Raw genomic sequence first — 24,335 nt, 5'->3', positions numbered from 1 at the left:
AGTACAAAATATCAGGATATGGGTATTTATCGATATTCAATTTCTGGATATGTATCGTGGATATATCCCTCTTTTTGGGGATATTTGACATTATTTCACATGCAAATATCGTGGATATATCCAAAATATCGACAAATATCGTGAATATTGTGGATATTTTTTGATATATCATGATACATTATTTATATTTATTTGAAATATAATGATAAATATTAAATAAAATTGTTATATATACAAAATATCGCCAAATATCACAAAATATCGCAAAATATCACAAATATCGCAAATATTATCGAAATATAATTGATATTTGCAATCGTATATATCTCTAAACATATCGTGATATTTAAATATCTTTTTCTGAAATATGGATAGATATCCCCAAATATCACGATATATCGGGATATTTTGTACTATGATGTTAACTAGGCCGGCCAAATGTTTTTGGTGCGCGCGCCCGAGCAAACTCCTTTAATGTGGTGCTGCACTAAACTTTTATTTTCAGCGAGGCTTAAGCAACTTCTGGCTCATAAAAGTATAAAACTACTAAAGTCTCCGTCATCTTCTTCGTTCACTGTGACCAGCGTGATGAGATTTAGATATTGGGAAAAAAAACCAAAAAAAAAAAGCAAAACAAAACATGAGGTCAAATTATGTCAATTTACTAAGAGGTCCACCAGGCCGACCGTGAGTTTTCGTGGCCCCATGCAAACTCATAAAATGTGTTGTGGGTGCATCAAATATTCATCTTGGGTGAGACTTTGCCTTAAACACTATTAGATGCCAATATTCATCGGCTTCAATAATAAGTAAGTGTTTTTATGGATGTGTCCAAGATCATCCTTTAATAATAAGTTAAATAAAATCATATATTTCAAGTATTTCAGGTTGTAAACTATATTTTTATATTATTTATAACATTAAATACTATGAAAACTACATATTATACTAATAAATAAAATTTAGTAATATATAAATGAACGTTTTGAGTTTTTATATTCTTTCTTTCAATATTTTTTATGTTAAAAGTACGATAACGTTCGGTTCTATTCCGGTTATTTTGTTTAAAAAACCATTCGGTTCCAGTTCTATATGGTTTAGTTTTTTTTCATAAAACAAGGTTTAAAACCCTGATTCCGGTCTTTATTAGCCAAAAACCTGTTGACTTTATGAATTACGTCTAAAACCCACCCGATTTTTAAAAGTGTGAAATAAAGGTTTCATTTTCAGTAAGTTGCAAGAAAAAACCAGTTGTACCTTATTTGCTTTTTCAAAATATCATATATACCCTTTTTATATAAAATTTGTTACCCAGTTTATTTCTTTCTCAATTTAGGCTTTTATCATCTTGAATTTAGAAAGAAATTAGGGATGGTGATTTCTCATATCGTGATTTAACTCGAGTGAAAGAATTTTTGTGTTGTACAATGGATTTTACTGTGCTTGGAGTTATATCCTACAAAAATTTGACTCTCGCAAGTCGTATTGGTCCCTCTTCTTCCATTATCGATTTCAGAAATGAGATTTCGACAAATTGGCCTGAGTTAAATCCATCATGCTTTGATATTTCTTTCACTCACGATGGAAAGTCATTTGATATAGAAAATGATGCAGAGCTTCAATCTTTAGCGTGCTATAGCTTTTCAAAGGGCATCTCTATAGTTAGCATTGATGTCTCTTTGAAACTTGCTAGTATGTTGTGTTTTTATGGAGTAGGTGAGAGTAGTACATCTAGTGATAATTCTTCTAATTCTTATAGTAGCTCTTGTGCTTCTGGTAGTGGGACTGGTAATGAAATAGTGCCTATTAAAGAATAGAGGAGTAGATTATGGGTTTTTAATCTCAAACATATTAGTCAAACATTTGTTGATATTAATGATTTTCATCTTAAAGTATTGTAGTATTCTATTGAGACTGGGTACAAATATCAGTTTTCAAAAAATGATCCGAGGAGAATTACGGTTTATTGTGCTGCAAAGGAGAGTACTGGTTGTTCGTGACGTGTACATGCAGTTTTTGAGTTTGACTCTTTTGATATAAAAATTATGCATTATGAGCACTCTTGTGGATTCGTCTGCAAATATGTTAATAGTTGTTTGATGTCGAGCAAGCTAGTGGAAAATCTTATTTTAGAGATTGTGCGCGGTATGCCTTTGGTAAAGCCAAGAGATTTGATGACTACGTTGAAGACCGACTCACGGGTTGACATTACATATTACTATGCGTTCACGGCTAAAAAGATGGCTTTGGAGGAGATTCATGGTATATATGGACTGTGTTTTCACCAGTTGAAATGGTTGAAGAATGCAATCGTAAAAAGTAATCCTGGAAGTCGCGTTATTCTGGATATTGACTCTACGAAAAAGTTTGAAAGAATGTTCATATGCTTTGAGGCTTCCATTTATGGTTTTAACCATTGTCGTCGTATAGTGTACTTAGATGATACTTTTTTGAAAAATAAGCAAAAGGGATATTTGTTAGCTGCAAATTGTCAAAAATGGAAATCAAGGTAACGTATTATATCATTTAGAATGCATTGATTATTTGTTATCTATATAAACATGAAATAGTATTATATTGTTATTGAAAAGCTTACCTAGAAATAATGTTTGTTAATACATATGAGACTAACCATTTTTATTTTTCTTTTCTATTTTGGTTATTCTTGAAGGGATTTTTCCGTTGGTCATTGCTATAGTGGTTAGTGAAACTAATGGAAATTGGTTTTGGTTCCTAGAACAATTGAAACTTGTTATTTCAAGTGATAGAATTTTGACATTTTTGAGTGATCGACATGTTGGACTGGCTAAAAATATTCCAATTGTGTTTCCGGGGTCATTTCACTCGTATTGTCTTTGGCACTTGAAGAACCATGTTGGTTATGCTATACGGAAAGATAATAAGTTGAGAAAATATGTTGTGAAGCTATTTTCTGATTGTGCTTATATAGCTTCTCATCATGAATTTTTGAATTGTGTTGAAAAGTTGAAGAAACATGGCGGTCTTCCTGTGCAAAGTGATAAGCACCCAAAAGTGTAGTTTAAACCCCTTAATAGTATTATATTTAGGCCAATTATGTTTATAATAAATAAGAGTTAGTATTGTTTACGTGTTTTTGTATATTTTAGGTCTTGAAGCTATTTATGTACTTAAAGACGCCATTTTGCATTAAAAACGAGTCAAGATGATTGCTAGAAGAGTTCTATGTTTAAAGCCTAAAAATCAAGAAGAAAAAACCTTTTCAAGCCCAGTAAAAGCTGGGAAGTCAAAATCAATTCGGATAGAAAAAGAATAGAAAAGTCAATAGAACTTCAAATGGGTGTATCTTTGGACTCGGGCCTCATAATTAGGCCTATTTTATCTCAAAACGACCGTCTCGGAATAAGCTTTCCAATGGACCCAGTCTTGCCCTAGTTAGAACTGTAAAAGTGGATAAAAAGGGTACTTAAGTAATTTCTAGCAGTTGTGGCCTCTTTAGACTTAACGTAATGGACTTTGGGCTCACATTAGAAGCCCAAAATCCTCCTTTTTGGCCCATGCACGAAAATATAACCCTAACTCTCTCCTATATAAAGAGGGTTAAGGCTAAACTTATTATCTCCTTCCTCCCCATTAGTTTAGTTGTAATTAGGGTTCTCTTTCTCTCCCTATTTAGTTTAGTTTAGGTTTAATTAATTAATTAGTTGTAGTGTAGCCACCATTAATTCCCATCAATAAAAAGCTTTTAATTCTTCAATTAAATTATTGTATTTTTAATTATGTCTTCTATTCAATCTTTAGTTAGTATGATTCTAATGAATCGCAGCTAAACCTCCATTAGAAGAGGTTTATGAAGCCACATGAGGATGAGTAGCCATTAGTATTTATTGTGTTGCATAAAGAACTTCAAGTTCTTCGTTGTGAGTGTCTAGAGATAAAGCTCATAACAGAGAGCTAGAGTTTATATCCACCACCAAAGAGAATTGTGGTGGAGCTAAACTCTCAAGCTAGTGAAACCTTGATCCGAGACGACTTGGTGTTCACTAGGGATCAATATGCAATTCGATAATCAACCTAATGGTCAATCAAATTGCGTGGCGGATTACCTCTCTCTATATGTTTCTCTCATTTAAATCTACTGTTTTGACATCTTAGTTTACTGTTTTCTTAGCCTCATATTACTTTTTCATTAGTGAATAGTAGTTCATTCAAAATTCGTATCAAGTACGTACAACAAGATCGAGTGGATAAAAAATGATTACTCCCATATAACAACTGTTTTAGAGAGTGTTATTATTATTGATTAAGAATGATTTTAGCATGTTAAACAACCTATTTTTACATGTACATTTATTCTCTTATCACAAAGGTTTTTTTATAGATATTAGATTGGAAAATTAGGCAAATGCATACTTCCACGGTGCTAGATACGGTGACACGTGCTCGACACTAGCTTAATATTTCAATGCATGGACACTAGCTTAATATTTCAATGCATGGATCACTAAGGAACGCTTCCTGCCTATTACTCCTATGCTTTTTGGAATCATGGAAAAGATGATGGAAATGAGTTGGAACAGATTGGAGGAGTCTATGAAATGGAATTCAGTTTTATGTCCAAAAATGGATATAGTACTGGCTAGCAAGGTTGAAGCTGCAAGGACTTTAAGGGTGGTTAGATCCAATGAAAATCAGTTTCTAGTTCATAGCGACATTATTCATTCAATTGATTTGATTAATAGAACATGTACTTGTAACTATTGGCGAATCGACAATTTTCCTTGCATACATGCTATCGCCTGTATTAGTAGTAAGGGTGATTCCTTTTATGGCTACATTGATGAAGGATATACGGTGATTGCGTTCAGGCAATGTTACTCACATTCTATCAAGCCAGTTCTGAATGGTTCTATGCCAAGACGTATGCTTGATTCTCCTGCGGTTTATCCATGTAGTCCGAAGATTGGTCCTGGTAGACCCAAGAAGAAAAGAATCGAAAGCACCGGTGTGATTCGTTAGTCTGTGATCAGTTTTGATGTTCTCAACAAACCATATGTTTTTAGTTATCTTAATTGAGATTTTAAGTTTGGTCTTCTGACATTTATTAATGAGAAATTGATACTCATTGTATACTTTTATGGAATGTTGATACTCATTTGAGATTGTTTGCTAGTCAGTTTGTTTTATTTTTCATTTATTATAATGAAATTTATAGTCTGTAAAATGATTCATGTTGTAATCTGTTGTTGCAGTCGTAATTGATAGTGCAACATTCATGTTACAGTCTGTTGCAGTCGTAATTGAGAGTGCAACATTCATGTTGCAGTTGTAATTGAGAGTACAACATTCATGTTGTAGTCTGTTGCAATCGGAATTGAGAGTGCAACATTCATGTTGCAGTTGTAATTGAGAGTGCAACATTCATGTTGCAGTCTGTTGCAGTCGTAATTGAGAGTGCAACATTCATGTTGTAATGCGTGAGACTTACTGAACCCATCTCTTTTAAAGGAGACTTCTCCATTTTACAGGTGTCATGCTATGTACTACAACTACATAGTTTGATGCTTCCTTTTAAACTGGGTGTTTTTGTCTTTGGAATCATGTACTAATAATGCAGACAAAGCTAAACCCATTTGTTAGAAACTTGGAATTTAGGAAGCAACTAGCTGATAAGGCATTCAACATGAACATACATAGGATACTAACATTTAAGAACAAGCCACCACCTGATTATGAGTACATGATTCCAAAGACAATATCTTACAATAGATACACATGATTCATAATAGAAGATTATTCACTATATCTTACAACAGTTAGGGACAAATTAATATAACTGAAAATGCCGTAACAAATTTACAAGAGCAACAAAAGATAGAACCTTTAAAGGTAGAAGCTCTTGTGTATTAAAGACTTGCAATGTGCCAGTGGTACAAGAGTAACATCAAACTGATAGCACTAATAAGAAATTTTACATAAAATGTGCAGACAGAGGACCCTATAGCCACGGCCCGAATAACTACAATACTAACTAGCTAACAACAAGACCAAAATAACTACGAGTTAACAGTGCAACATTCATGTTGCATTAATGTTTTGACACCTAACATGGTTTGTCAGACAAAATTTTGTATGCCTTGGACGCCCAATCGCGATGCATAGCTTCCTTTTCTACTGCAAGTGGCATTTGTCCCTTAGCTGCCAAAGTTTCCATGAAGAGACACACGTAGAGTGCGTAGTCAGCCCTGCCACATAAAAAATTAAGAACAGTTATTGCAACAGTCATACTACTCCAAGGCACAAGTAGCTTTTCTCTTACGACTCTATATCAAAATTTAACAATAGAAGTAAGCCAAATAATTCATTAGTCACTTACAACTCTAGATCTTGTTGTGTGCAAATTGCAGACTTTACCGTTGGGTTAGGGTTTATTAATGTTGAGCATTCCATACGCCTTTTGTCATTGATCGCTTGCGTCACATGGATTTGCTGCAATATAAGTGAAATCAATCATTTAGATACTAGATAACACAATTCAACTTTACATTTCAAAATTTAAGTTCAACTCACCAATTGTTCTGCATCTTGTAAGCAAATGTCTTCTGTATTTCTTGGAAATATTGAATTGTAGTGAGCCCATTTGTCTGAGATTATGTTATAAACGAGTAGAGTCCAATGATTTCCCACTTTGTCATTCTTGTACTTTCCATGAATCATAGGGAAAAAGCATAAGATGACGTCGTCGCCCAAAGACTCTATCTCGGAAATCAAGTGTGATTCCACACTTGCAGTGAGATTGTCTCTTACATAGGTCTTGAATACAAATGAAAGTGTGAAGTTAGACGTACTCCTTATAAAATACTGTTTGGAGAGAATAAAGGATAATACAAGTTCAAACTTTACCCAAAGACAAGAATTGAAGAAAAATGTCTCTTTTTCAGCTCCCTTGACATTTTTATGCAAATATCAACCATACCAATTAATGATCTGCAGAGAAAAACTAAGAATCATTAACATCTAATTATCATATTAATCTCATTAATTTGATGTCACTATAATAGTGCAACAACCATGTTGCCATGCGAGGTAGCAGAGCAACATTCATGTTGCATTGGGATATCCAGTGCAAAAGAAAACTCATCTACATGTTTGCTATTGAGCCTAATCAAATTCAAGTTAGTAGTGAGGCTATAATTGTTATCCTTACCTGACTATCTATGAATCTCCCCAACATGAGGTCCATAACCATCGCTGCACTGAGTGTTAACTCTTTCCACTCATCTTCCCACGCTATAGTACTACGAAATAAATAAAAATGAAAGAAAAACAATTTATTAAGTGTCACACGCACCAGTATAAGACATCAACAAAAGCAATAATTCTTAAGCTTTGTTACTTACTCCAGTTTTGCATTCTTGAAAAACTGCTTAACCACCTTCTTCTTTTTTTTTTCTCCAAATAAGGTCATGCCATGCTTGTAGTGACATCAGGCATTTTTAATGACATTGGGTCCACTATTGGAGTAGGCCAGTAATCCACAGTTATAGGTTTGGCATCCACTTTTTTTTTTCTCTGCCTTTCTCCTCTTTTTGGGGCTCTTGTTATCACCGCTCTCAGGTTTTTTCTCCTTTCTTCCAACATTGTTCTCTTCTTTACCCTTTTGACCAATGAACCTATTTCTTCATTCTTTTTTGTTTCCAGACCTCTTTTGCTAATCTCATTTTCTTCTTCAGTTTGAACGGCACTATCATCATACCGCACAATCTCTAATTGCTTCTCATTATCTATAAAAGTATCATTGAACAACTCGCTCTTCTCCTCCTTCAACCTCGTATTCTCCTCATCCAAAACTTGGACCTCTTTCTTGAGATTTTTGATCTCTTCCTTGTCCTTCTTCTGATTATATCTCAATTCATCAATTAACTTTTTCAGGTTTTCATTTTCAGTTCGCATGGCTTCTTTGTTTGAAACAACTTCTCTTTTAACTTTGAAGTTGAGATCTAACAATTTTTCCTCCTTGCTTGATTTAGTGCCCAATTCGACTAATACCTGAAGATAATGCACAAAAAACACAATTAAAATTCAAAACTAACATGCAATCTCATTTATTTGATGTCAATGTAATAGTGCAACATCCATGTTGCAGTGGGTTTTGATACTACAACATCCATGCTGTAGTGGAATTTGACAATGCAACATCCATGTTGCAATGAGAGTTTACAGTGTAACATCCATGTTGCAGTGAAAGTTTACAGTGCAACATCCATGTTACAGTGGAATTTGACAGTGTAACATCCATGTTGCAATGAGAGTTTACAGTGCAACATCCATGTTGCAGTGGCATTTGACACTACAACATTCATGTTGTTGTAGTAACTCACAGTGTAACATCCATATTGCAGTGGAATTTGACATTGCAACATCCATGTTGTTGTAGTAACTCACAGTATTATTGGAATTAGACAAAACCATGAGACTTACATTTTCAGGACCCATATCCTTTAGAGGACACTTCTCCATTGCTTCTCAGAGTACGTCCAAGCTCCACTTACAAACTCTAGGCTCGACAGATTCAAATCCATCTATTGGTGTGATTATCTTTGTATGCTCACACAACCAATACTGCAATTTGAAACAAAAGTATTAGCAAAAAGGATTGTATTAGAAATAGAATTCATTTGCAAAACAAAATGAAACCTACCAAAAGTGCAACACAACGAGAAACTGTCGAAAGCTTGTTCCTTTTACGTCTTATTTGATCCATCAACTCTACATGGATTACTTTTGGCTATGAGATTCTTCTCATCCCATTCAAATCTTCGATATGTGGAACAAAAGACCAATTGATTCTTGTTGGGTTCGGGAAGAAGATTGTCGTAGTCAAGTATAGGGACATCAACCTCACAAAATCGTCTTCCATCCCAATCTTCTTTACAATACTTGTAATCTTATTCTTTACTCCTAACAATTTGATTTCATCCTCTCTTCCAAAGTAGGTCTTTATAAACTCCGACTTGTTACTCTTTCCTATACTTTTTGGATACAACACCACAGTTTCCTCTTTCAAAGGCAACCCAAAAATTAATGCAACGTCTTCCGGGTAAATCTAACAATCTTACCCCCAACACAAAACTCATCATCTACTCCTGAGTATGTCTCCAAAACTGAACAAACATCAATGTTTTCTTTTATTGTAGTTTTAACATTCAACCTATTATCAACAAAGACACTAAAAAGACTTGCAAATGGTGTATCCATCATTTTTTCCTTATGTACTTCCGTTATGTCGCCTCAAATCAAATCTACAATCTCAACCATTGACTTCAAACTGAACCTATAACTCAACAACTCACTTTTCACCAAATTTTGTTTACCCTTCTCCTCTATCTTTTCTTTGCCTTTTGTTTCTGGGTTTACACTTGTTGAGGTAGTTGTATCCTTACTTCGTTTGGGAAGGCTAAATTTAGATTTAGATTTTCCAACAACATCGACCTTCCCTTGCAGCATAACATGAAACAAAATTAATGATTTAGTAGCTTGTTTCAACAAATTTCCACTACAACATTCATGTTGCAAGTGTTCATGTTGCAGTGTTTTTTTTACTGTAACATAGATGTTTCAGTGGAAAACATGCCTTAAAACTCAAACAAACATCACCAATTTAAACCTCAAACAATACTCATGTTGCATTCGACCCAAACTCTCATGTTGAAGTCAAATTGGACACTACAACATCCATGCTGCATTGGTAAGTGATAGTGCAAATCAACCCTACTAAATTCGATGCAATACTCATGTTGCAATGAATACATTCAACACATTTTAACTAATTTATTTCCAATTTTTCATAAAATGAAAATCTTAGTATCAAAATAGTGAAACTATCAATGAAATTTGGGTTCTAACCTTTTTGCCGTCTGGTTGTCCCTTTTTTGGAGTAGATTTTGTATTTGCTTGCACATGATCATTTGAATCGTTACTTTTTTCTTCATTATGGTTCTTCATTTTGAAATTTGGGTTTAATTTGGGGGAACTAGGGTTTTTTTTTATCTATTTGTCTAATTTTGATTTCTGTTTAAGGGACAAATTTGTAATATTACAAACAAATGGACCGGGTGGGCTTTTGACACAATTAGAAAAGTCTGTGTCTTTTTTCCATAATTAAATTGGAACATTGGGCTTCAAGCCCATTCTCTGGGTTTTTTTAGTATCCATTTTTACATATATGTGATTTAGATTTAGATATAAATTAAATGAATTAAAGACAAACAAATAATCCTACAAAAACATCAACCATGCTTTTTTGAGGTTTTTTCTAGCTTCCCATGATCCCCTCCTGGACCGTGTCATGCAGGAGTAAGAGAATTGTTAGATGGAAGGAGATGAGACGATATGGCTGTGTAAGTACATATATTCATCCAACACTCATCAACCAATCACAAGGTGACACGTGGAAAGGTCAGCTATCAGCATCCAATATATGTCTAAGTATAGATCATACGTCCTGTACTCCCAGACGCTCTACCAACAGAAGACATCTCACATAACCAACTGGCCAACATCCAACACGCTTCTAGATCCATAACAGATTACACCACATGTACATCCACCCTCTCAGGACGTCCTACACAAAGCCCATAACGCTCTCCTTCTCCACACACATAACAGTATAATATGGCTCCATCCTCTACTATCTCTGCATCACTTGTCCACTGCATCACCAACTGCCATCATCACACTCCTCCGGCCACCAACTGCAGCAACCATGCTTCTCCACCAATTGTACTATTCAGCCATACCTTCAACCATGACTCATACCATATATCCACATCTATAAAAGCCAATCTTAGAACTACGTTAGCTTGATTCTGGATCCATCTCTCTAACAGGATAAGTAGGCATCTTCCTCTAAGAAGAGCAGTCATTACCAAACACCCAAAACCTTTTAATCTTAATATTATTTAGTGTAATATTAATGTTAGTCCTAAATAGACTCATTTTAATTGGTATTTACAAGAGGTAAGGGTTGAATCAATAATGGCTGCCTACGTATCCCCTTACTTGGGGAGGAATCAAACCCTAATACGCTTAGTTCATGAGGGTGGCAATGTTATCATTTTATATGAGAGGTTTAGGAGACCTAAGGTTAGGGTTTATATCACTTCATGTAAGTTTCCTTTCCCTCAGATTCTCCTTGCCTGTTAGGAATCCACTCCACATAGAAGTCTGTATTTAGCTAGCATCCTGTTCGGTGTGAGTTCCATTCCTGGCTATGATAACCCTTCTCTAATTAACATTTTATCCCAAAAGGGCAACTCCACCGATATGCTCTAAGATTACTTCCTTAAAGCAAGTCCAATGGAGGGTTGCTATAGTACTGCCGCATAGGATTTCTAGCATTGCTAGCTGTTTTGATCCCCACCTACGTGGAAAACGTCCGTTTAATCGACAGGGCTAAAGCCCAATTTGCAATACCATTGATCAATGTACATGCCCATTAACTCATATGTCTAAGGCTGAACCTTAGCCACATGGCTTGCCACTTACGTACATTAATTTATGTCCAGATTTGTTTCTTATCAAAGAGATAAGTATCGTTTGAGAGTTATATTCAATTACAAGTACTTGAGCTACAAGAAGTCTCTACTCTACCTATATAAATACCAAACTATTTTTCATAAAAAACTCCGTACTTAAGACTTTATCCCATCGATAATTTGGGTACGTAGGCAACCAAAAGGTATAGTCACATCATTCTCTCGATCACCATCACTTTTCTCACTACTTTTCTATGTTATTCATCTCTTTCGTCACCACTTAGTGTTTTGATCATATTTGGTCGAAACATAATTGGCCCCGTCTGCGGTCCCTATTCAACACCCTCAATCACGTTCTGCAAAAGGTATGACGCATACTCGAAGAGCTCAAGGTCCTAATGCAATTACTGACGATCATCACGAACATGATGTTCAAGGTCAACTTGGCGATAACGGACTAATCCCTCCTACTTCTTTTCCACCACAGGTTACACGCGACCCTATTGTCGTTCCACTAATACACCAAATTATTCAGCGCGAGATTATTGCCTCTGATGATTCTCCATCCTCTGATGTGGATAATGTAAGTTATATGTCTTGCGAAGCACTTCTTAAAAAGTTCAAGAGTGTCCGAAAACAAAACAACTACAACAGGCGCTATCTGAAACGACCCACTCCACTCACAAATGATGTTGTATCTGTCACACCACAACGTAACACACACCAATGACATAACAGTGTGTGGGATCGTTTAAGTGGTGAGGATGAGATTCACGATATTCGCAACAGCCATCAACGAGTTCCAAGTAATGGATGCCAAATTTCCCGACCTCCGTTGAGAAACAACCAACCCACAGGTCACATTCTCGGTCAGCAAGGTAATGCTAATAACCGTTCGACTGCACCCCAAGGTCCTACAACTTATCGACAAGTTTCGAGGAATTCGGGTAGCGAACAGAATAATGGTCGCACTCATGATCGAAACCATCAATATAGAGAAACACCTCAGCGACACGATTCTTATCATTCTGAAGGATATCGTACTGAAGTCATACCATACCGTCCACAATCATCTCGACACAGTCACAATGAATCTTCGTCATTTTCTTCTCATTCCATTCATTTCCATAAGTGTTATCGTGACCATGGACCAAAATATCGCCGATATATCCGATATATTGCCGATATATATATTGGTATTTTGGTACACCGCCATCGATATTTCCGACATATATCCACCGAATATAGAACCCTTTTTTTCTCGATATATATCGGAATTTCTAATATAAAACTTTATATCGCCGATATAATCGATATATCCGATATTTAAGATATATATCGGTTGACTTTTTGACCATTTTTTAATATAAATCCGATATTTCCAATATATTTCCAATATATCCGATATTTTAAATAGTTTGGACTGGTCACCAAAAAATGGATATATCCGATATATATCGGTTTTTGGGTACACCGATATATTCATCGATATCGATATTTTGGGCCTTGATCGTGACTATGATTACGAGCCAGCAGATATGGATCTGATGACTCCTCAACGTGTCAGAGAAATGATTAAAACAGTCATTCTTGATAGTGATTCTTTTGAATCGACACTGGAGAATCTTGCAGTTGAAGATGATATTTTAGACAAATTTTCTCTCATCGTCCCACGGGCTACTCACAACAAAGATTTCAAACAGCCTGAGTTTGATCAATATGATGATGTCAAAGAATGTCCTATGCTTCATGTGATTAATTACACCAACAAACTTGTTTTATTGGGTGGTGATGATACTCTGAAATGTAAATTTTTTCCTTCTACATTAAAAGGGGAAGCGTTGGTATGGTTTAGCGAATTACCCCCGCGATCGTCCGTTCAAGGACTTAACTGAAAAGTTTGTGAAGCATTTTCATCATAATCTAAAACATCCAAATGGAGTCTGGGTTCTTTTCAACATCAAGCAACAACGTGATGAAACTCTCCATAGTTTTGTCACTGGTTTCCACCAAGCTGCAACTCTGATTTCGGAGTAGTTTGATCTAATAGTAGTTTACGCTTTTAAAGAAGCTATCTTATTTGATAAAGACGGGTTGTACAACTCTCTTGTTCGGGACATTCCATTTTCCCGATGTGCGTTATACCAGTGAGTTCAACAATTTATCAATGTTGAGGACGACACGGCTGCTCGAATTTCTCGTGACAAAAATAATAAAGGAAAAGATTTCAACGATCAGCGAAACAAACAGAGGAATCTTACTTTTGATCAACAACAACTCGGTCAGAAGCTTCCGTATAAGAAAGAAGACTCCATGAGCAAGACCAGAAAGCCTTTTACTGATTTTGAATTAACTCCGCTTAATACTAAATATGCGGTAGTTTACGACAAAATCAAGGATAAAAGTCTGCTCACTCCGCCATTTCCCCTGCGCGACGATACTAAAACAACTCGCGATAAATCATTATGGTGCAAATTTCATGATGATTATGGTCACGAGACTGAGAATTGTCGGTCTTTGTAGGGAAGAATTGAAAAGCTTGTGCAAAATGGGAAACTTGATCAATATGTGCTAAACAAAGTGACAACTCAAGCTTTAACTGTAACATAACACAATGTCATTAAGGTTGGACATGTCATCATTAATTCATTGTCCAATAATCAGCGGAAAAATGCTTGTCGTTCTAAAGTCAAATATCTTTCTAATTTTTACGAAGTTAACGCACTACAACAAAAGGGTTCTTTTGCAACGCACTCTTTTGCCACGCCCAAAAATCGTTGGTAAAAGTTATCTATTGCCACGCCAATGCACGTCCCTAATAGTTTGATGTTCTTTTTGTCCCCATCTAACTTCCAGTTACTTATTGCAATGCCTCTTACACGGCAATTACATGTAATTAAATATTTGGTAAGATAATAAATAATTGTTTTGAGGAAATTCATTTTTAGACGCCATTAACGCCAAGCATAGAGAGACTAATCAGTTGCAACACCTCTATCGTTGTAAGAAGTTTTTATGTGAATTTAGATTTTATTTGCTCCACCTCTGCTGCGACGACACTGCGGTTGCTGAAGTACTTTTTATGGGAGCGGGATATTCTTTTTTAACAAATTTATTTCGGCGGGCCCCCATTTTTCATTATCCACTCAAACTAAAAAATGGAAAACCCTAAATATTGGAAAACCCATTTTACTACCATCGAATCTTCTTCCTCGGTTTCCTCCAGCGTGGTAAAATAAAAGGTATGCTTCTCTCTCGCTCTTCTCTCTTTTGATTGAAATTTGCTTCGACTTTTGGTTTATTATCAGAGAAAAAAAAACTTTTGGTTTGTTCCCACTTCACTTAATTTTCAAATTAGAATTCGGGGTATCCTCCACCATGTCAAAACCTTGACTTTTGCATAATTCGCCACCATCGCCAAAGCTGATGTAAGCTTCAACTTTTGTATAATCCACCATCATCCCCATTAATCCTTTTTCTGTCATTTCAAAGTTTAATTGATCTTCTCATTCCAAAGCTAACTAATTCTCTCTGTGTTTACAGTGATGGCAACGACGGGTAGTGGCTCAATCAACGTTGAAACAAAGGGTCTTCTCTTCGTACTGGTACAGTGAAATATAAATGGGTTTTGTTAAAAAAAAACTTTTTATGATAACAGTGGATATTTATGTTAATACTATACTTAGATTTTTGGTTTTTGTGTTGGTGGGATTTGAATTGCATTTTGAGACTCTTGAGCTTACTTTATGAGGTTTCTCGCTGTGAATTAATTATTGGATCAGGAAATTTATATCAGTTTTGAATTTTGTGAAATGGTTGTAATAGTTGGTTTGATGTACATCATATTGTCTATCAAATTTTGAGTGGTGAATAGATATCATTGGGATTTTTCATGCTAGGGGTGGTAATGTAGATTGTCTGACTATATTTGTATTTTTTACAATCATCGTTTTTCTGGTGGTTCAATCTATCACTGGTTTTGCTTTTATGTTTGGGCATGTGGTACATGAATGCAATCACTTGGATTTAATGAAATTTTAAGTGGCAGTACCATGTTATAAAATTTATGCTATTATAATCATGTTGTCACATAGCATGGGTAATATAAGGCATAATGTAATGCACTAACCCAAATTCAATTAAGTTTGTATCTTTAATAACTTTATATTAATTTTTACTTAGCTGCATTTTCTTCTTAGGTCTGGTCTAAACATATTTGGTTCTCATCATGCACTTCTCAGTGAAACCATTTACAACGACGTCAAAGCCAAGGTTTGGTTTTGAACAAGATTTGGTATTAAGTTTTATTTATTTATTGAGTTCTAAATGATGATTTAATGGGCTCTGATTTATTTTTGGAATTTTAGTTTGAAGCTTTGAAGAATTTATCAACATAGGGCTTCTACTTCATCAACTTCAATTCACTTGCATCTCCAGAAGTCAAAATTGTGAGCTTTCGATCTCACTAAATTCTTCAATTTAATGTTCCCATGGTACGGTATTCGAATTTTTGTTTTCCTAAATTTGTAGCTACGATACCGTAATACTAGCTCAAATACACAAGTGTAGCGAAAATCGTATGCATGGAAGTAAAGGACCTGATGTCATTTTATGGTCTTTCTTGTTTAATTTTTTAGGGACCCAAGTGATGCAGATAAGTATTTGTTAGCAACACAGACTAGAGGAGAGCTATTAATAGCACTAGAGCCATTTATAGTGTACTATTCTAATTATACGCTTGATGTGCTGAATTCTTGCACCATCAAAGTGATACTAGTGTTAGTGATGAAGTTGTTTTTCATACTAAGATGCTTGATTTGCTTAGGCAAACTAGAAGGTACTATTTTCTTGATTTTGTTTTGGCATTTTAGTCTCTATTATGTATACATATAGTATGAAAGAAATGGTTGTGTGGTGATGTTGTGAATGAGTTGTCTCGTCTCTAAATAAAGTAGGAAAGTTGTGGTTTAGGTTGAGATGTGGCAGCAATATGGAGTAAGTATTGGTTAGTAATTATGGGCCTCCCCTCCTTGTGGGGTTTTTTTGTGTAGTAATTATTGATGTGCGGAATAGGCATTGATGAGATTGGTTTATTTCATATCACGATACATTGTTGTGGACTAGGGGTAAAGGAACTATTTATGAAATCTTGAACTAAGAAAAAGAAAAGCTATCAGTGAAGGGGAAAAAAAATAGTAATCTCTGTAAAAAATAGTGAATTTTTTTTATGAGTGCATATTTAAGTAATGCTTGTGTTCCCATGTAGGGCCACATGTTCTCTGGATGTTCCCTTTGATTTCTTTCATAGGCCGGCATTGATTTCATCTTTTAATATATTCTATTCTAAAGTTTGTGATGTTTGGTCTGCTATCCAACCAAAATTTCTATCTTTGTGTAGTACTAATGTGACTTGTTTATTTGATATTCGTTACGTTTTTGGTTATGTGATCTCTGTCTATGTTTTTTGTAGACTCTAACCTACAAATACTTTCTTTTGAGAAATTGATTAGTTCATTTTCCATCCAAAAATGAGTTTGAGTGATTGTTGCGGGGTTAATTTTGCTATTTCTAAAGTTGTTTCACCCAAAACACTAGTGGGAATTGTATGCAGTTGAGTATGAGGAAATGGCTAGTGCACCACATCGCGATCTCAACCTCTCATTCAAGGTGCGTTGTATCAAATTTTAAATTGCTCATATATTTGTTTTGATAATCTTTAAAATTTAGTAGAAGGAGGGCCCAATTCTAAAAAACAAGTATGGTTTCTTTGTAGAGGGTAAGAACCATAAGTAACATTTTTTTTTTGCTGTTTTTGTTGAAATTACAAGTTTATAATTGTAACCAAATAGAAGTTATGCCTTAGGTATGATATTGACACTCAACATTCATTCTTTTGATACTAGGAGACCCATGTATTGTTGTAATTGTATTATGGAACTTCACCAATTGTGGCAAGCTGTAGTGCTATTTTTACATGCTAGGTCATTTGGTTTAACTTGGTAAAAATATTTTCACATGCATTACTTATCACTAGAGTGCATTTTAACTTTGTTAATATTTCGGAAAAGTGTACTTATTTCTTTTTTCTATTCATTGTATTAGCAGATTAGCCAATGGGTTGTCAATAGATTAATGAAGAAAACTTGGACGGACGATGCTCAAATGATAGCTATGGAAATTCTAGTTTTGAAAAACGTGTTTTGAAAAATATGTGATGCAATGTATTGGTATAGAGAATGAAATTGTGTAGATTTTTCATATACTTTTTTTTTTTGTAATGGATGATTTAATTAATAAAGTATATTTTGTTACGATTCATGGTGTAATGAAATGGGGTTGTTATTGTTATCTACATAAATTGAGTTGTGAAGAATTTTGCATATTCAAAAGAATCAAAATATTGCGTCAAATAGATTTGTTGGCATAGGATATTTCAATACGCCCCTTTTGCAACGCTTTGTATGTAGCAATAGAGTTGAAGATTTTGCAATGAAGTAGAGCTGTTAGCAACACCGAAAGTGCTGATAAAAATAAACTATTTGTGACGCCAAATAGTGTTGTTAAAAATTTGTTTTTGCGACGCTAGCCGTTGCAAATAGTTTCAAATAATTTTAAATCCAATTTAATTTCTGAAAATGAAGTAGCAACGCATATAAACTATTAACAATGAGGTAAGGCGTTGCAAAAGATTGGACATTTTTGCGACGCCATTGTTTGCAATGCAATTGATCTTTTGTGACCCACTTTTTTGCAGCGCCTTTGCGACGCCACGTTTGGCGTTGCAATAGATCAATTGCAACGCTTTTTAGTACATTTAGCGACGAGGAGTGGCGCTGCAAATGAACCTTTCTGTCGTAGTGACGGGATCAATTTCATGGAAGGTTTTCACACGGAGACTATTGAAGACGAACTATTGTGTTTCACTGACCAAGATCTAATGGGAGTGCATGTTCCTCATTATGATATTGTCATAATAACTGCGTATATCAGCTGTATGCGCGTACAACGTATAATAATCGACACTGGTAGTTCAGCTAGCGTCATGTTTTCTGGGTGTTATCGTAGTATTCCTTTTATTTATAACTTAGTCACTCCTGAAAATGCTCCTATCGTTGGTTTTGATGGTACCACTACTCATTGCGTTGGAAAGGTTTCTCTCATGGTCACTCTTATGAAGAAGGAAGTCAATACTGATTTTTTATTGATAGATTATAAATCCCCTTACAATGTCATCATTGGTCGCGATTGGATTCATTATATGAAAGTTGTCGTCTCAACATATCATCAAGTCGTGAAGTTCCCCTTCAATGGTAAAGGCTGCAAAGTGCGCAGCTTTTAACTTGCATCTCTAATAATTTGCCACGACAATGTTCTTGATGATTATAAAAAGTCTGAAGTTGTTGGATGAACTATTCTTAGTTCCAATGCCGACAAATAGCAATTGCAGCATTCGGGACCTTCAGTCTACTCTGCCAATAAAAATGTTGAAGGACCCCCGACCGTCGATCCACTTTTAGAAATTCAAATTGGCCAACTCCCTGAAGACACCACTTTTATTTCGGTCGAACTTCTAGAAGCAGAGAGACAAGAGCTTATTTTGTTATTAAGGAAGAATAGTCATGTTTTTGCTTGGCGAATAGAGCAAATGCCCGATATAGATCCTTCTGTGGTTTGTTATAAACTCGACATTGATCTCAATGCAAAGCCGGTTAGACAAAAGCCCCAAAAGAAGGCCCCCGATAGAAAGAGGAAGGTGAAAGAAGAAATCGACCATCTCTTATCTGTTAATTTTATAAGGCCTGTGACTTATCTAACATAGGTGTTCAATGTAGTCATAGTGCCTTAAAAGAACGGCAAATTATGTATTTGTATTGATTTTACGAATCTCAATAAAGCATGTCCGATTCATCCGTATCCGTTGCCTCGTATATCTGAAATGGTCGATACAACATCTGGTTTTTAGCATTTGTCTTTTTTGGATGCTTATTCTAGTTATCATCAGATTCCATTATTCATTGAGGACCAAGAGTTCACTGCATTCATTACAGACCAAGGAATTTACTATTACCAGGTAATGCCTTTCGGTCTGAAAAATACTGGAGCCACATATCAAAAGCTAGTCAACACCATTTTTTCTGATCTACTTGGAGAGACAGTTGAAGCATACATCGACGACATGGTTGTAAAGTCTATAGAAGCACCTGATCATCTTACTGATTTGCAAGCTATTTTTGACAGACTCTCCAATGTCAACATGCGTTTGAATTTGACTAAGTGTTCTTTCAGTTTGTCGTCTGGTAAATTCTTAGGATACATGATGACTAGACATGGAATTGAAGCAAATCCGGATCAGATTCGGTCTATCCTTGAAATGCCTCCTCCGACGTCAAAGAAAGAGATTCAACAATTTACAGGACGCTTAGCTGCCCTAAATCGCTTTATCTCTCAGTATTCTGATCGATGTCGTCCCTTTTTCCAAACGTTGAAAGACTCATCAATTTGGAAGGAGGACTGTGAACTTGCATTTCGTCACTTGAAAGCGTACTTAGTCCAGCCTCCAGTTCTCACCAGTCCAGTAATGAGGCAGCCTATCGGTCTGTATTTAGCCGCTACTGATCATGCTGTAAGTGCCGTCTTATTTGTCAAGAGTGATGATGGTCGTTCTATATTCATTGTTAGCAGGACTCTTACAACGGCTGAAACAAGGTATTCTCGAGTGGAGAAAATTGCATTGTCCTTGGTTCATGTTGCCCGACGTCTTAAGTCTTATTTCTAGGGACGAGTTGTCAAAGTTTATATCGAATATCCACTGCGAAAGCTTTTTCGCAATGCCCAGGAATCAAGTCGCCTCGCAGAATGGGAAAGTTACTTTAGCATTTATAACATTGTTTTTGAAACTCGCACAGCTGAGAAAGGACAAGCTTTGGCTTCGCTAATGGCCAATTTTCCTATTGATGATATTCCTATGTCTGACGCATTACTGGACGAAGAAAATGTCATCGACAACACGCCATTACCTCTTGGGGGTGATGACTTGCCATACTTATCAGATGTATCTCCAGATTGCTGAATTGTTTACACTGATGGTTCGCATAATAAGTCTTACTCCGGTATTGGGTGTGTAATCTTGCTGCCGAATGGCAAAAAAATTGAGAATTTAGTGCGATTGGGTTTTGACGCTTCAAATAATGAGGCCGAGTACGAAGCTGTCATTTGCGGCTTGTGCACTGCTCTTCGCCTGGGGGCAACTAAGTTACGATTATTCACAGATTCTAAGTTAGTCGCTAGCCAGTTTGGAGGCTCGTATGCGACTCGTGACGAGAGAATGGCGGCTTATTTGGACTTAATTCATCGGATTGCTTGAAATTTTGAATCTATCAGTATTGTGCAGTGTCCGCGTCATGATGTGCAACATGCTAATTCTCTCGCATATTTATCTGCGGAAGTTAAGTCAGATAAGCCTCGCCAGCTTACCATTGAATTTCAAAAGGAGCCGAGTATCGATCTGTCCATCGAGGACTTGCGAAATATATACATCACTCAAAGTTGTTTTTTCATCCAAACATTTTCTGATGAAATGACCAATTTGATATCTCTTATGCTGACTCGGAAGCGCAAGCATGATCTTGATAATCAAGCTGTCGTTGCAGAGAAAACACTTGATCCCCAATGATCCTGTCAATGATATTGTCTCGATCCATACCGACGATAATCATGAAGCTGACAATGTTCCGAAAGTTCCTAACGTAGAGCTAAGTTTTCCGCTTACGCCTTGTGACGAGGATGATTGATGTCTTCCTTATATCACATATTTACATGATCACATCTTGCCTCAAGATCATAAAGTTGGTGATCGTATCAAACGCGATGCTTGGAAATATTGTATCATCTCGACTTCGGACGGTCTTTTGCAACTTTATCACAAAGGCACAAGTCTTAATCCTATACTTCATTGTCTTAGTAGAGCGGAAGATTTACTCCTCCTCGCGAAAATTCATTTAGGCCTATGTGGGAACCACTATAAGGGGCGAAGTCTCGCTCATAGAGCGATGACACAAGGGTACTGGTGGCCATACATGTAAAAGGATGCTAAGCGTTTGTCTGAGAAGTGTGTTCCTTGTAAAAAATATGATAATATGGGAACACTTCCAGCGACGGAATTTCATCCAATCTTGAGCCCTTGGCCGTTTGCAAAATGGGGTCTTGACATTGTCGGTCCACTTTCAAAAGCTCCTGGCAGTGTTTGTTTCTTACTCGTCGCAACTAATTATTTTACCAAGTGGGCTGAAGATATGCCCTTAGCCCAGATCCATGCTTCAGATGTTAAAAAGTTCTTATGGCGTGACATTGTTTGTCATTTTGGTATTCCAACATCATTGACTTTCGACAATGGCAAACAATTTGACGTTGAAGAAATTCGACAATTTTGTTCTGACTTGAAGATTAGTCACAATTTCTCGACACCGTACCATCCTCAAACTAATGGACAAGCTGAAGCTACTAACAAATCCATTCTTGCAATGTTTAAGCGGCAACTTCAACAGGTAAAATGAAATTGGCTTAAGGAACTTCCTGCGATTATGTGGGCTTATCAAACCACACCTAAATATTCAACGAGATTTTCTCCGTTTAATATTGCTTATGGTACGGAAGCGGTCTTGCCCACAGAGTTGATGACTCCAACCACACGAACTTCTGCCATGGAATTGGAGTCGAATGATCAAGCACTTGCTTAAGCCAAAGCCTTGATAGATGAGACAAGAGATGTTGGTCTTCAACAATTAATTCGTTATCAGGCTGATATGAAATGAAAATATGATAAGAAATTTCAACTTAAAGTGTTTGAGAAAGATAACTGGGTACTCTGTCGAAAGACGAGGTTGATAGATTTCGGCAAATTTGGAGAAAACTGGACAGGTCCATACATCATTGATCGCCCCGCCACAAAAGGATATTATTTTCTCTGAGATTTGGATGGGAATGTTCTCGATAAGCCATGGAATGCATTTCATATGCGCAAGTTCTATAAGTAGATTTTAGTTGTTTTCCCGTTATCCTAAAAAAAACAAAAATAAAACGTTAGTTTGTTTCTAGTTCAGTCGTTTATTTTTCATTATTATCTTTGCACTTTTCAAGATTCGATGATCAATAAAGAAGTAGTTCTTTCACTTCAGTTCCAATGGTATAATTATGGTGCTAGCGAACCTTATTATCGCTACAACAAAATATGGCGAAGTTACCCCATTTAGTTTCGTCAGTCTAAGTTTGAACGCTTTTACGCTTGCTTAGTTCGTTATTATCGCTACGACAAAATATGACGAAGTTACCACGTTTAGTTTGGTCAGTCTAAGTTTGAACGCTTTTACGCTCGCTTAGTTCGTTGTTATCGCTACGATAAAAATCTGACAAAGTTACCACGTTTAGTTTCGTCAGTCTAAGTTTAAACAATTTTACGCTCGCTTAGTTCGTTACTATCGCTACGACAAAATCTGATGAAATTACGATGTTTAGTTTCGTCACTCTAAGTTTGAACGCTTTTACACGTTTAGCTTTGTCGTTCAAAATTACCACGTTTAGCTTTGTCAGTCTAAGTTTGAACGATTTTACGCTCGCTTAGTCTTACTATCACTACGACAATATCTGACTAAGTCACTGCGTTTAGCTTCATTAGTCAAAGTTTGAACGATTTTTACACTCGCTTAGTTTGTTATTATCGCTACGAAAAAATTTGACGAAGTTACAGCGTTTAGTTTCGTCAGTCTGAGTTTGAACGTTTTTACGCTCGCTTAGTCTAATTTTGCCAAGTTAAGTTAGCATTGGAGGAGTTTTTCTCTATATGGGGGCGTTTCATTCTATTTCGTTTCATCTACATAACTCAACAACATTGTTAGTTTTCCACAGATATATTCTCTGACACAACAACAATATTCAATAGCAAATCCATACTTTATTTTTATTTTTCATCAAAAGAATTGTTCGCTCTATGGTATTACATTCACACAATTACCTAATCAATTGTCTCTGTCAATTGTCTTACAGTCTCTCGATTAAATCTTTGTTTTCTTCTCCGAAATCTGCATTCGCTCGCTTAGCGCTTTCGGTTAAATATTTTCCGACAGTTTCATTATTTTTTCTAAGGCATTAAGCCGATTTTTCCGAGCGAATCTTTCCAACCGAATTGAAACTTTCTGACAGCTTCATTATTTGTTCTAAGACATTGAACCGATCTTTCTCAACGAAACTTTTGTCAACTTCTTTAATTCTTCTATGACATTAATTGACAACTTTCTACACGAAACTTTTCTCCGTCGACTCTTTGTGAATATATTTTGCTCGTAAAACCGTCATTTCTCCGTGCGGTGAAAATTCCCATTATGTCCAATTTATAAGTGAAAATTATCTTCACCTTCTTTATTTCTTCTAAGGCATTGAGATCATGCGGAGCGAAACTTTTCTTCATGGCTTTTTCGTGAATTTCTTTCGCCCATAATACCTCCGTTTCAACCTACGGCAAAAATATATCTAGTTTTTCGTCAATCTTTCAGACTTAACCAAAATTTTAAGATAACTGATAAAAAAATACTAACATACTTGTTTCATTCTATCAAAAATCATTGACACCGCCTTTGTCATATTCACCGAAAGTTTATGTGTTTTGGTCACACTTAAAGTATATTTCGAGCTCTGTTGTGTATGGCACATTTTCTTTTTCCTTTGCTTTTCAGATAGTCGGCTCCAGATCTGCCCACAACTTCCTATTCCTTTGTATTTTCATTACATTCTCCTGGTTTCACGGCTCAGAAATATTGTGCGTTGCTT

General features: G+C 35.9%; 1 protein-coding gene and 1 long non-coding RNA gene across 2 annotated transcripts; both read left to right on the top strand.

Annotated features, from left to right (window-relative positions):
- The first annotated feature begins 4,527 nt into the window (after positions 1 to 4,527).
- On the top strand, positions 4,528 to 4,998 carry LOC147511434 (uncharacterized). Its single transcript, XM_086598458.1, has one exon. The coding sequence runs from the start codon at positions 4,528 to 4,530 to the stop codon at positions 4,996 to 4,998; it is 471 nt and encodes a 156-aa protein (XP_086454584.1).
- An 11,691-nt stretch (positions 4,999 to 16,689) lies between these two features.
- On the top strand, positions 16,690 to 17,827 carry LOC147511433 (uncharacterized). Its single transcript, XR_015216993.1, has 2 exons — positions 16,690 to 17,183; positions 17,619 to 17,827. It is a non-coding gene; the product is annotated as an uncharacterized LOC147511433 (long non-coding RNA).
- The last annotated feature ends 6,508 nt before the right edge of the window (positions 17,828 to 24,335 follow it).

The sequence above is a fragment of the Coptis chinensis genome, chromosome 3 (genome assembly GCF_015680905.1).
Source record: "Coptis chinensis isolate HL-2020 chromosome 3, ASM1568090v1, whole genome shotgun sequence".
NCBI classification, from domain to species: domain Eukaryota; kingdom Viridiplantae; phylum Streptophyta; class Magnoliopsida; order Ranunculales; family Ranunculaceae; genus Coptis; species Coptis chinensis.
The sequence above is the reverse complement of the archived record's forward strand: the minus strand, read 5'-3'. Positions and strand labels throughout refer to the sequence as shown.

Bases quoted from the DNA above. Each gene is read 5' to 3' on its own strand.
- LOC147511434 (XM_086598458.1), top strand. From the start codon at position 4,528: ATGGAAAAGATGATGGAAATGAGTTGGAACAGATTGGAGGAGTCTATG.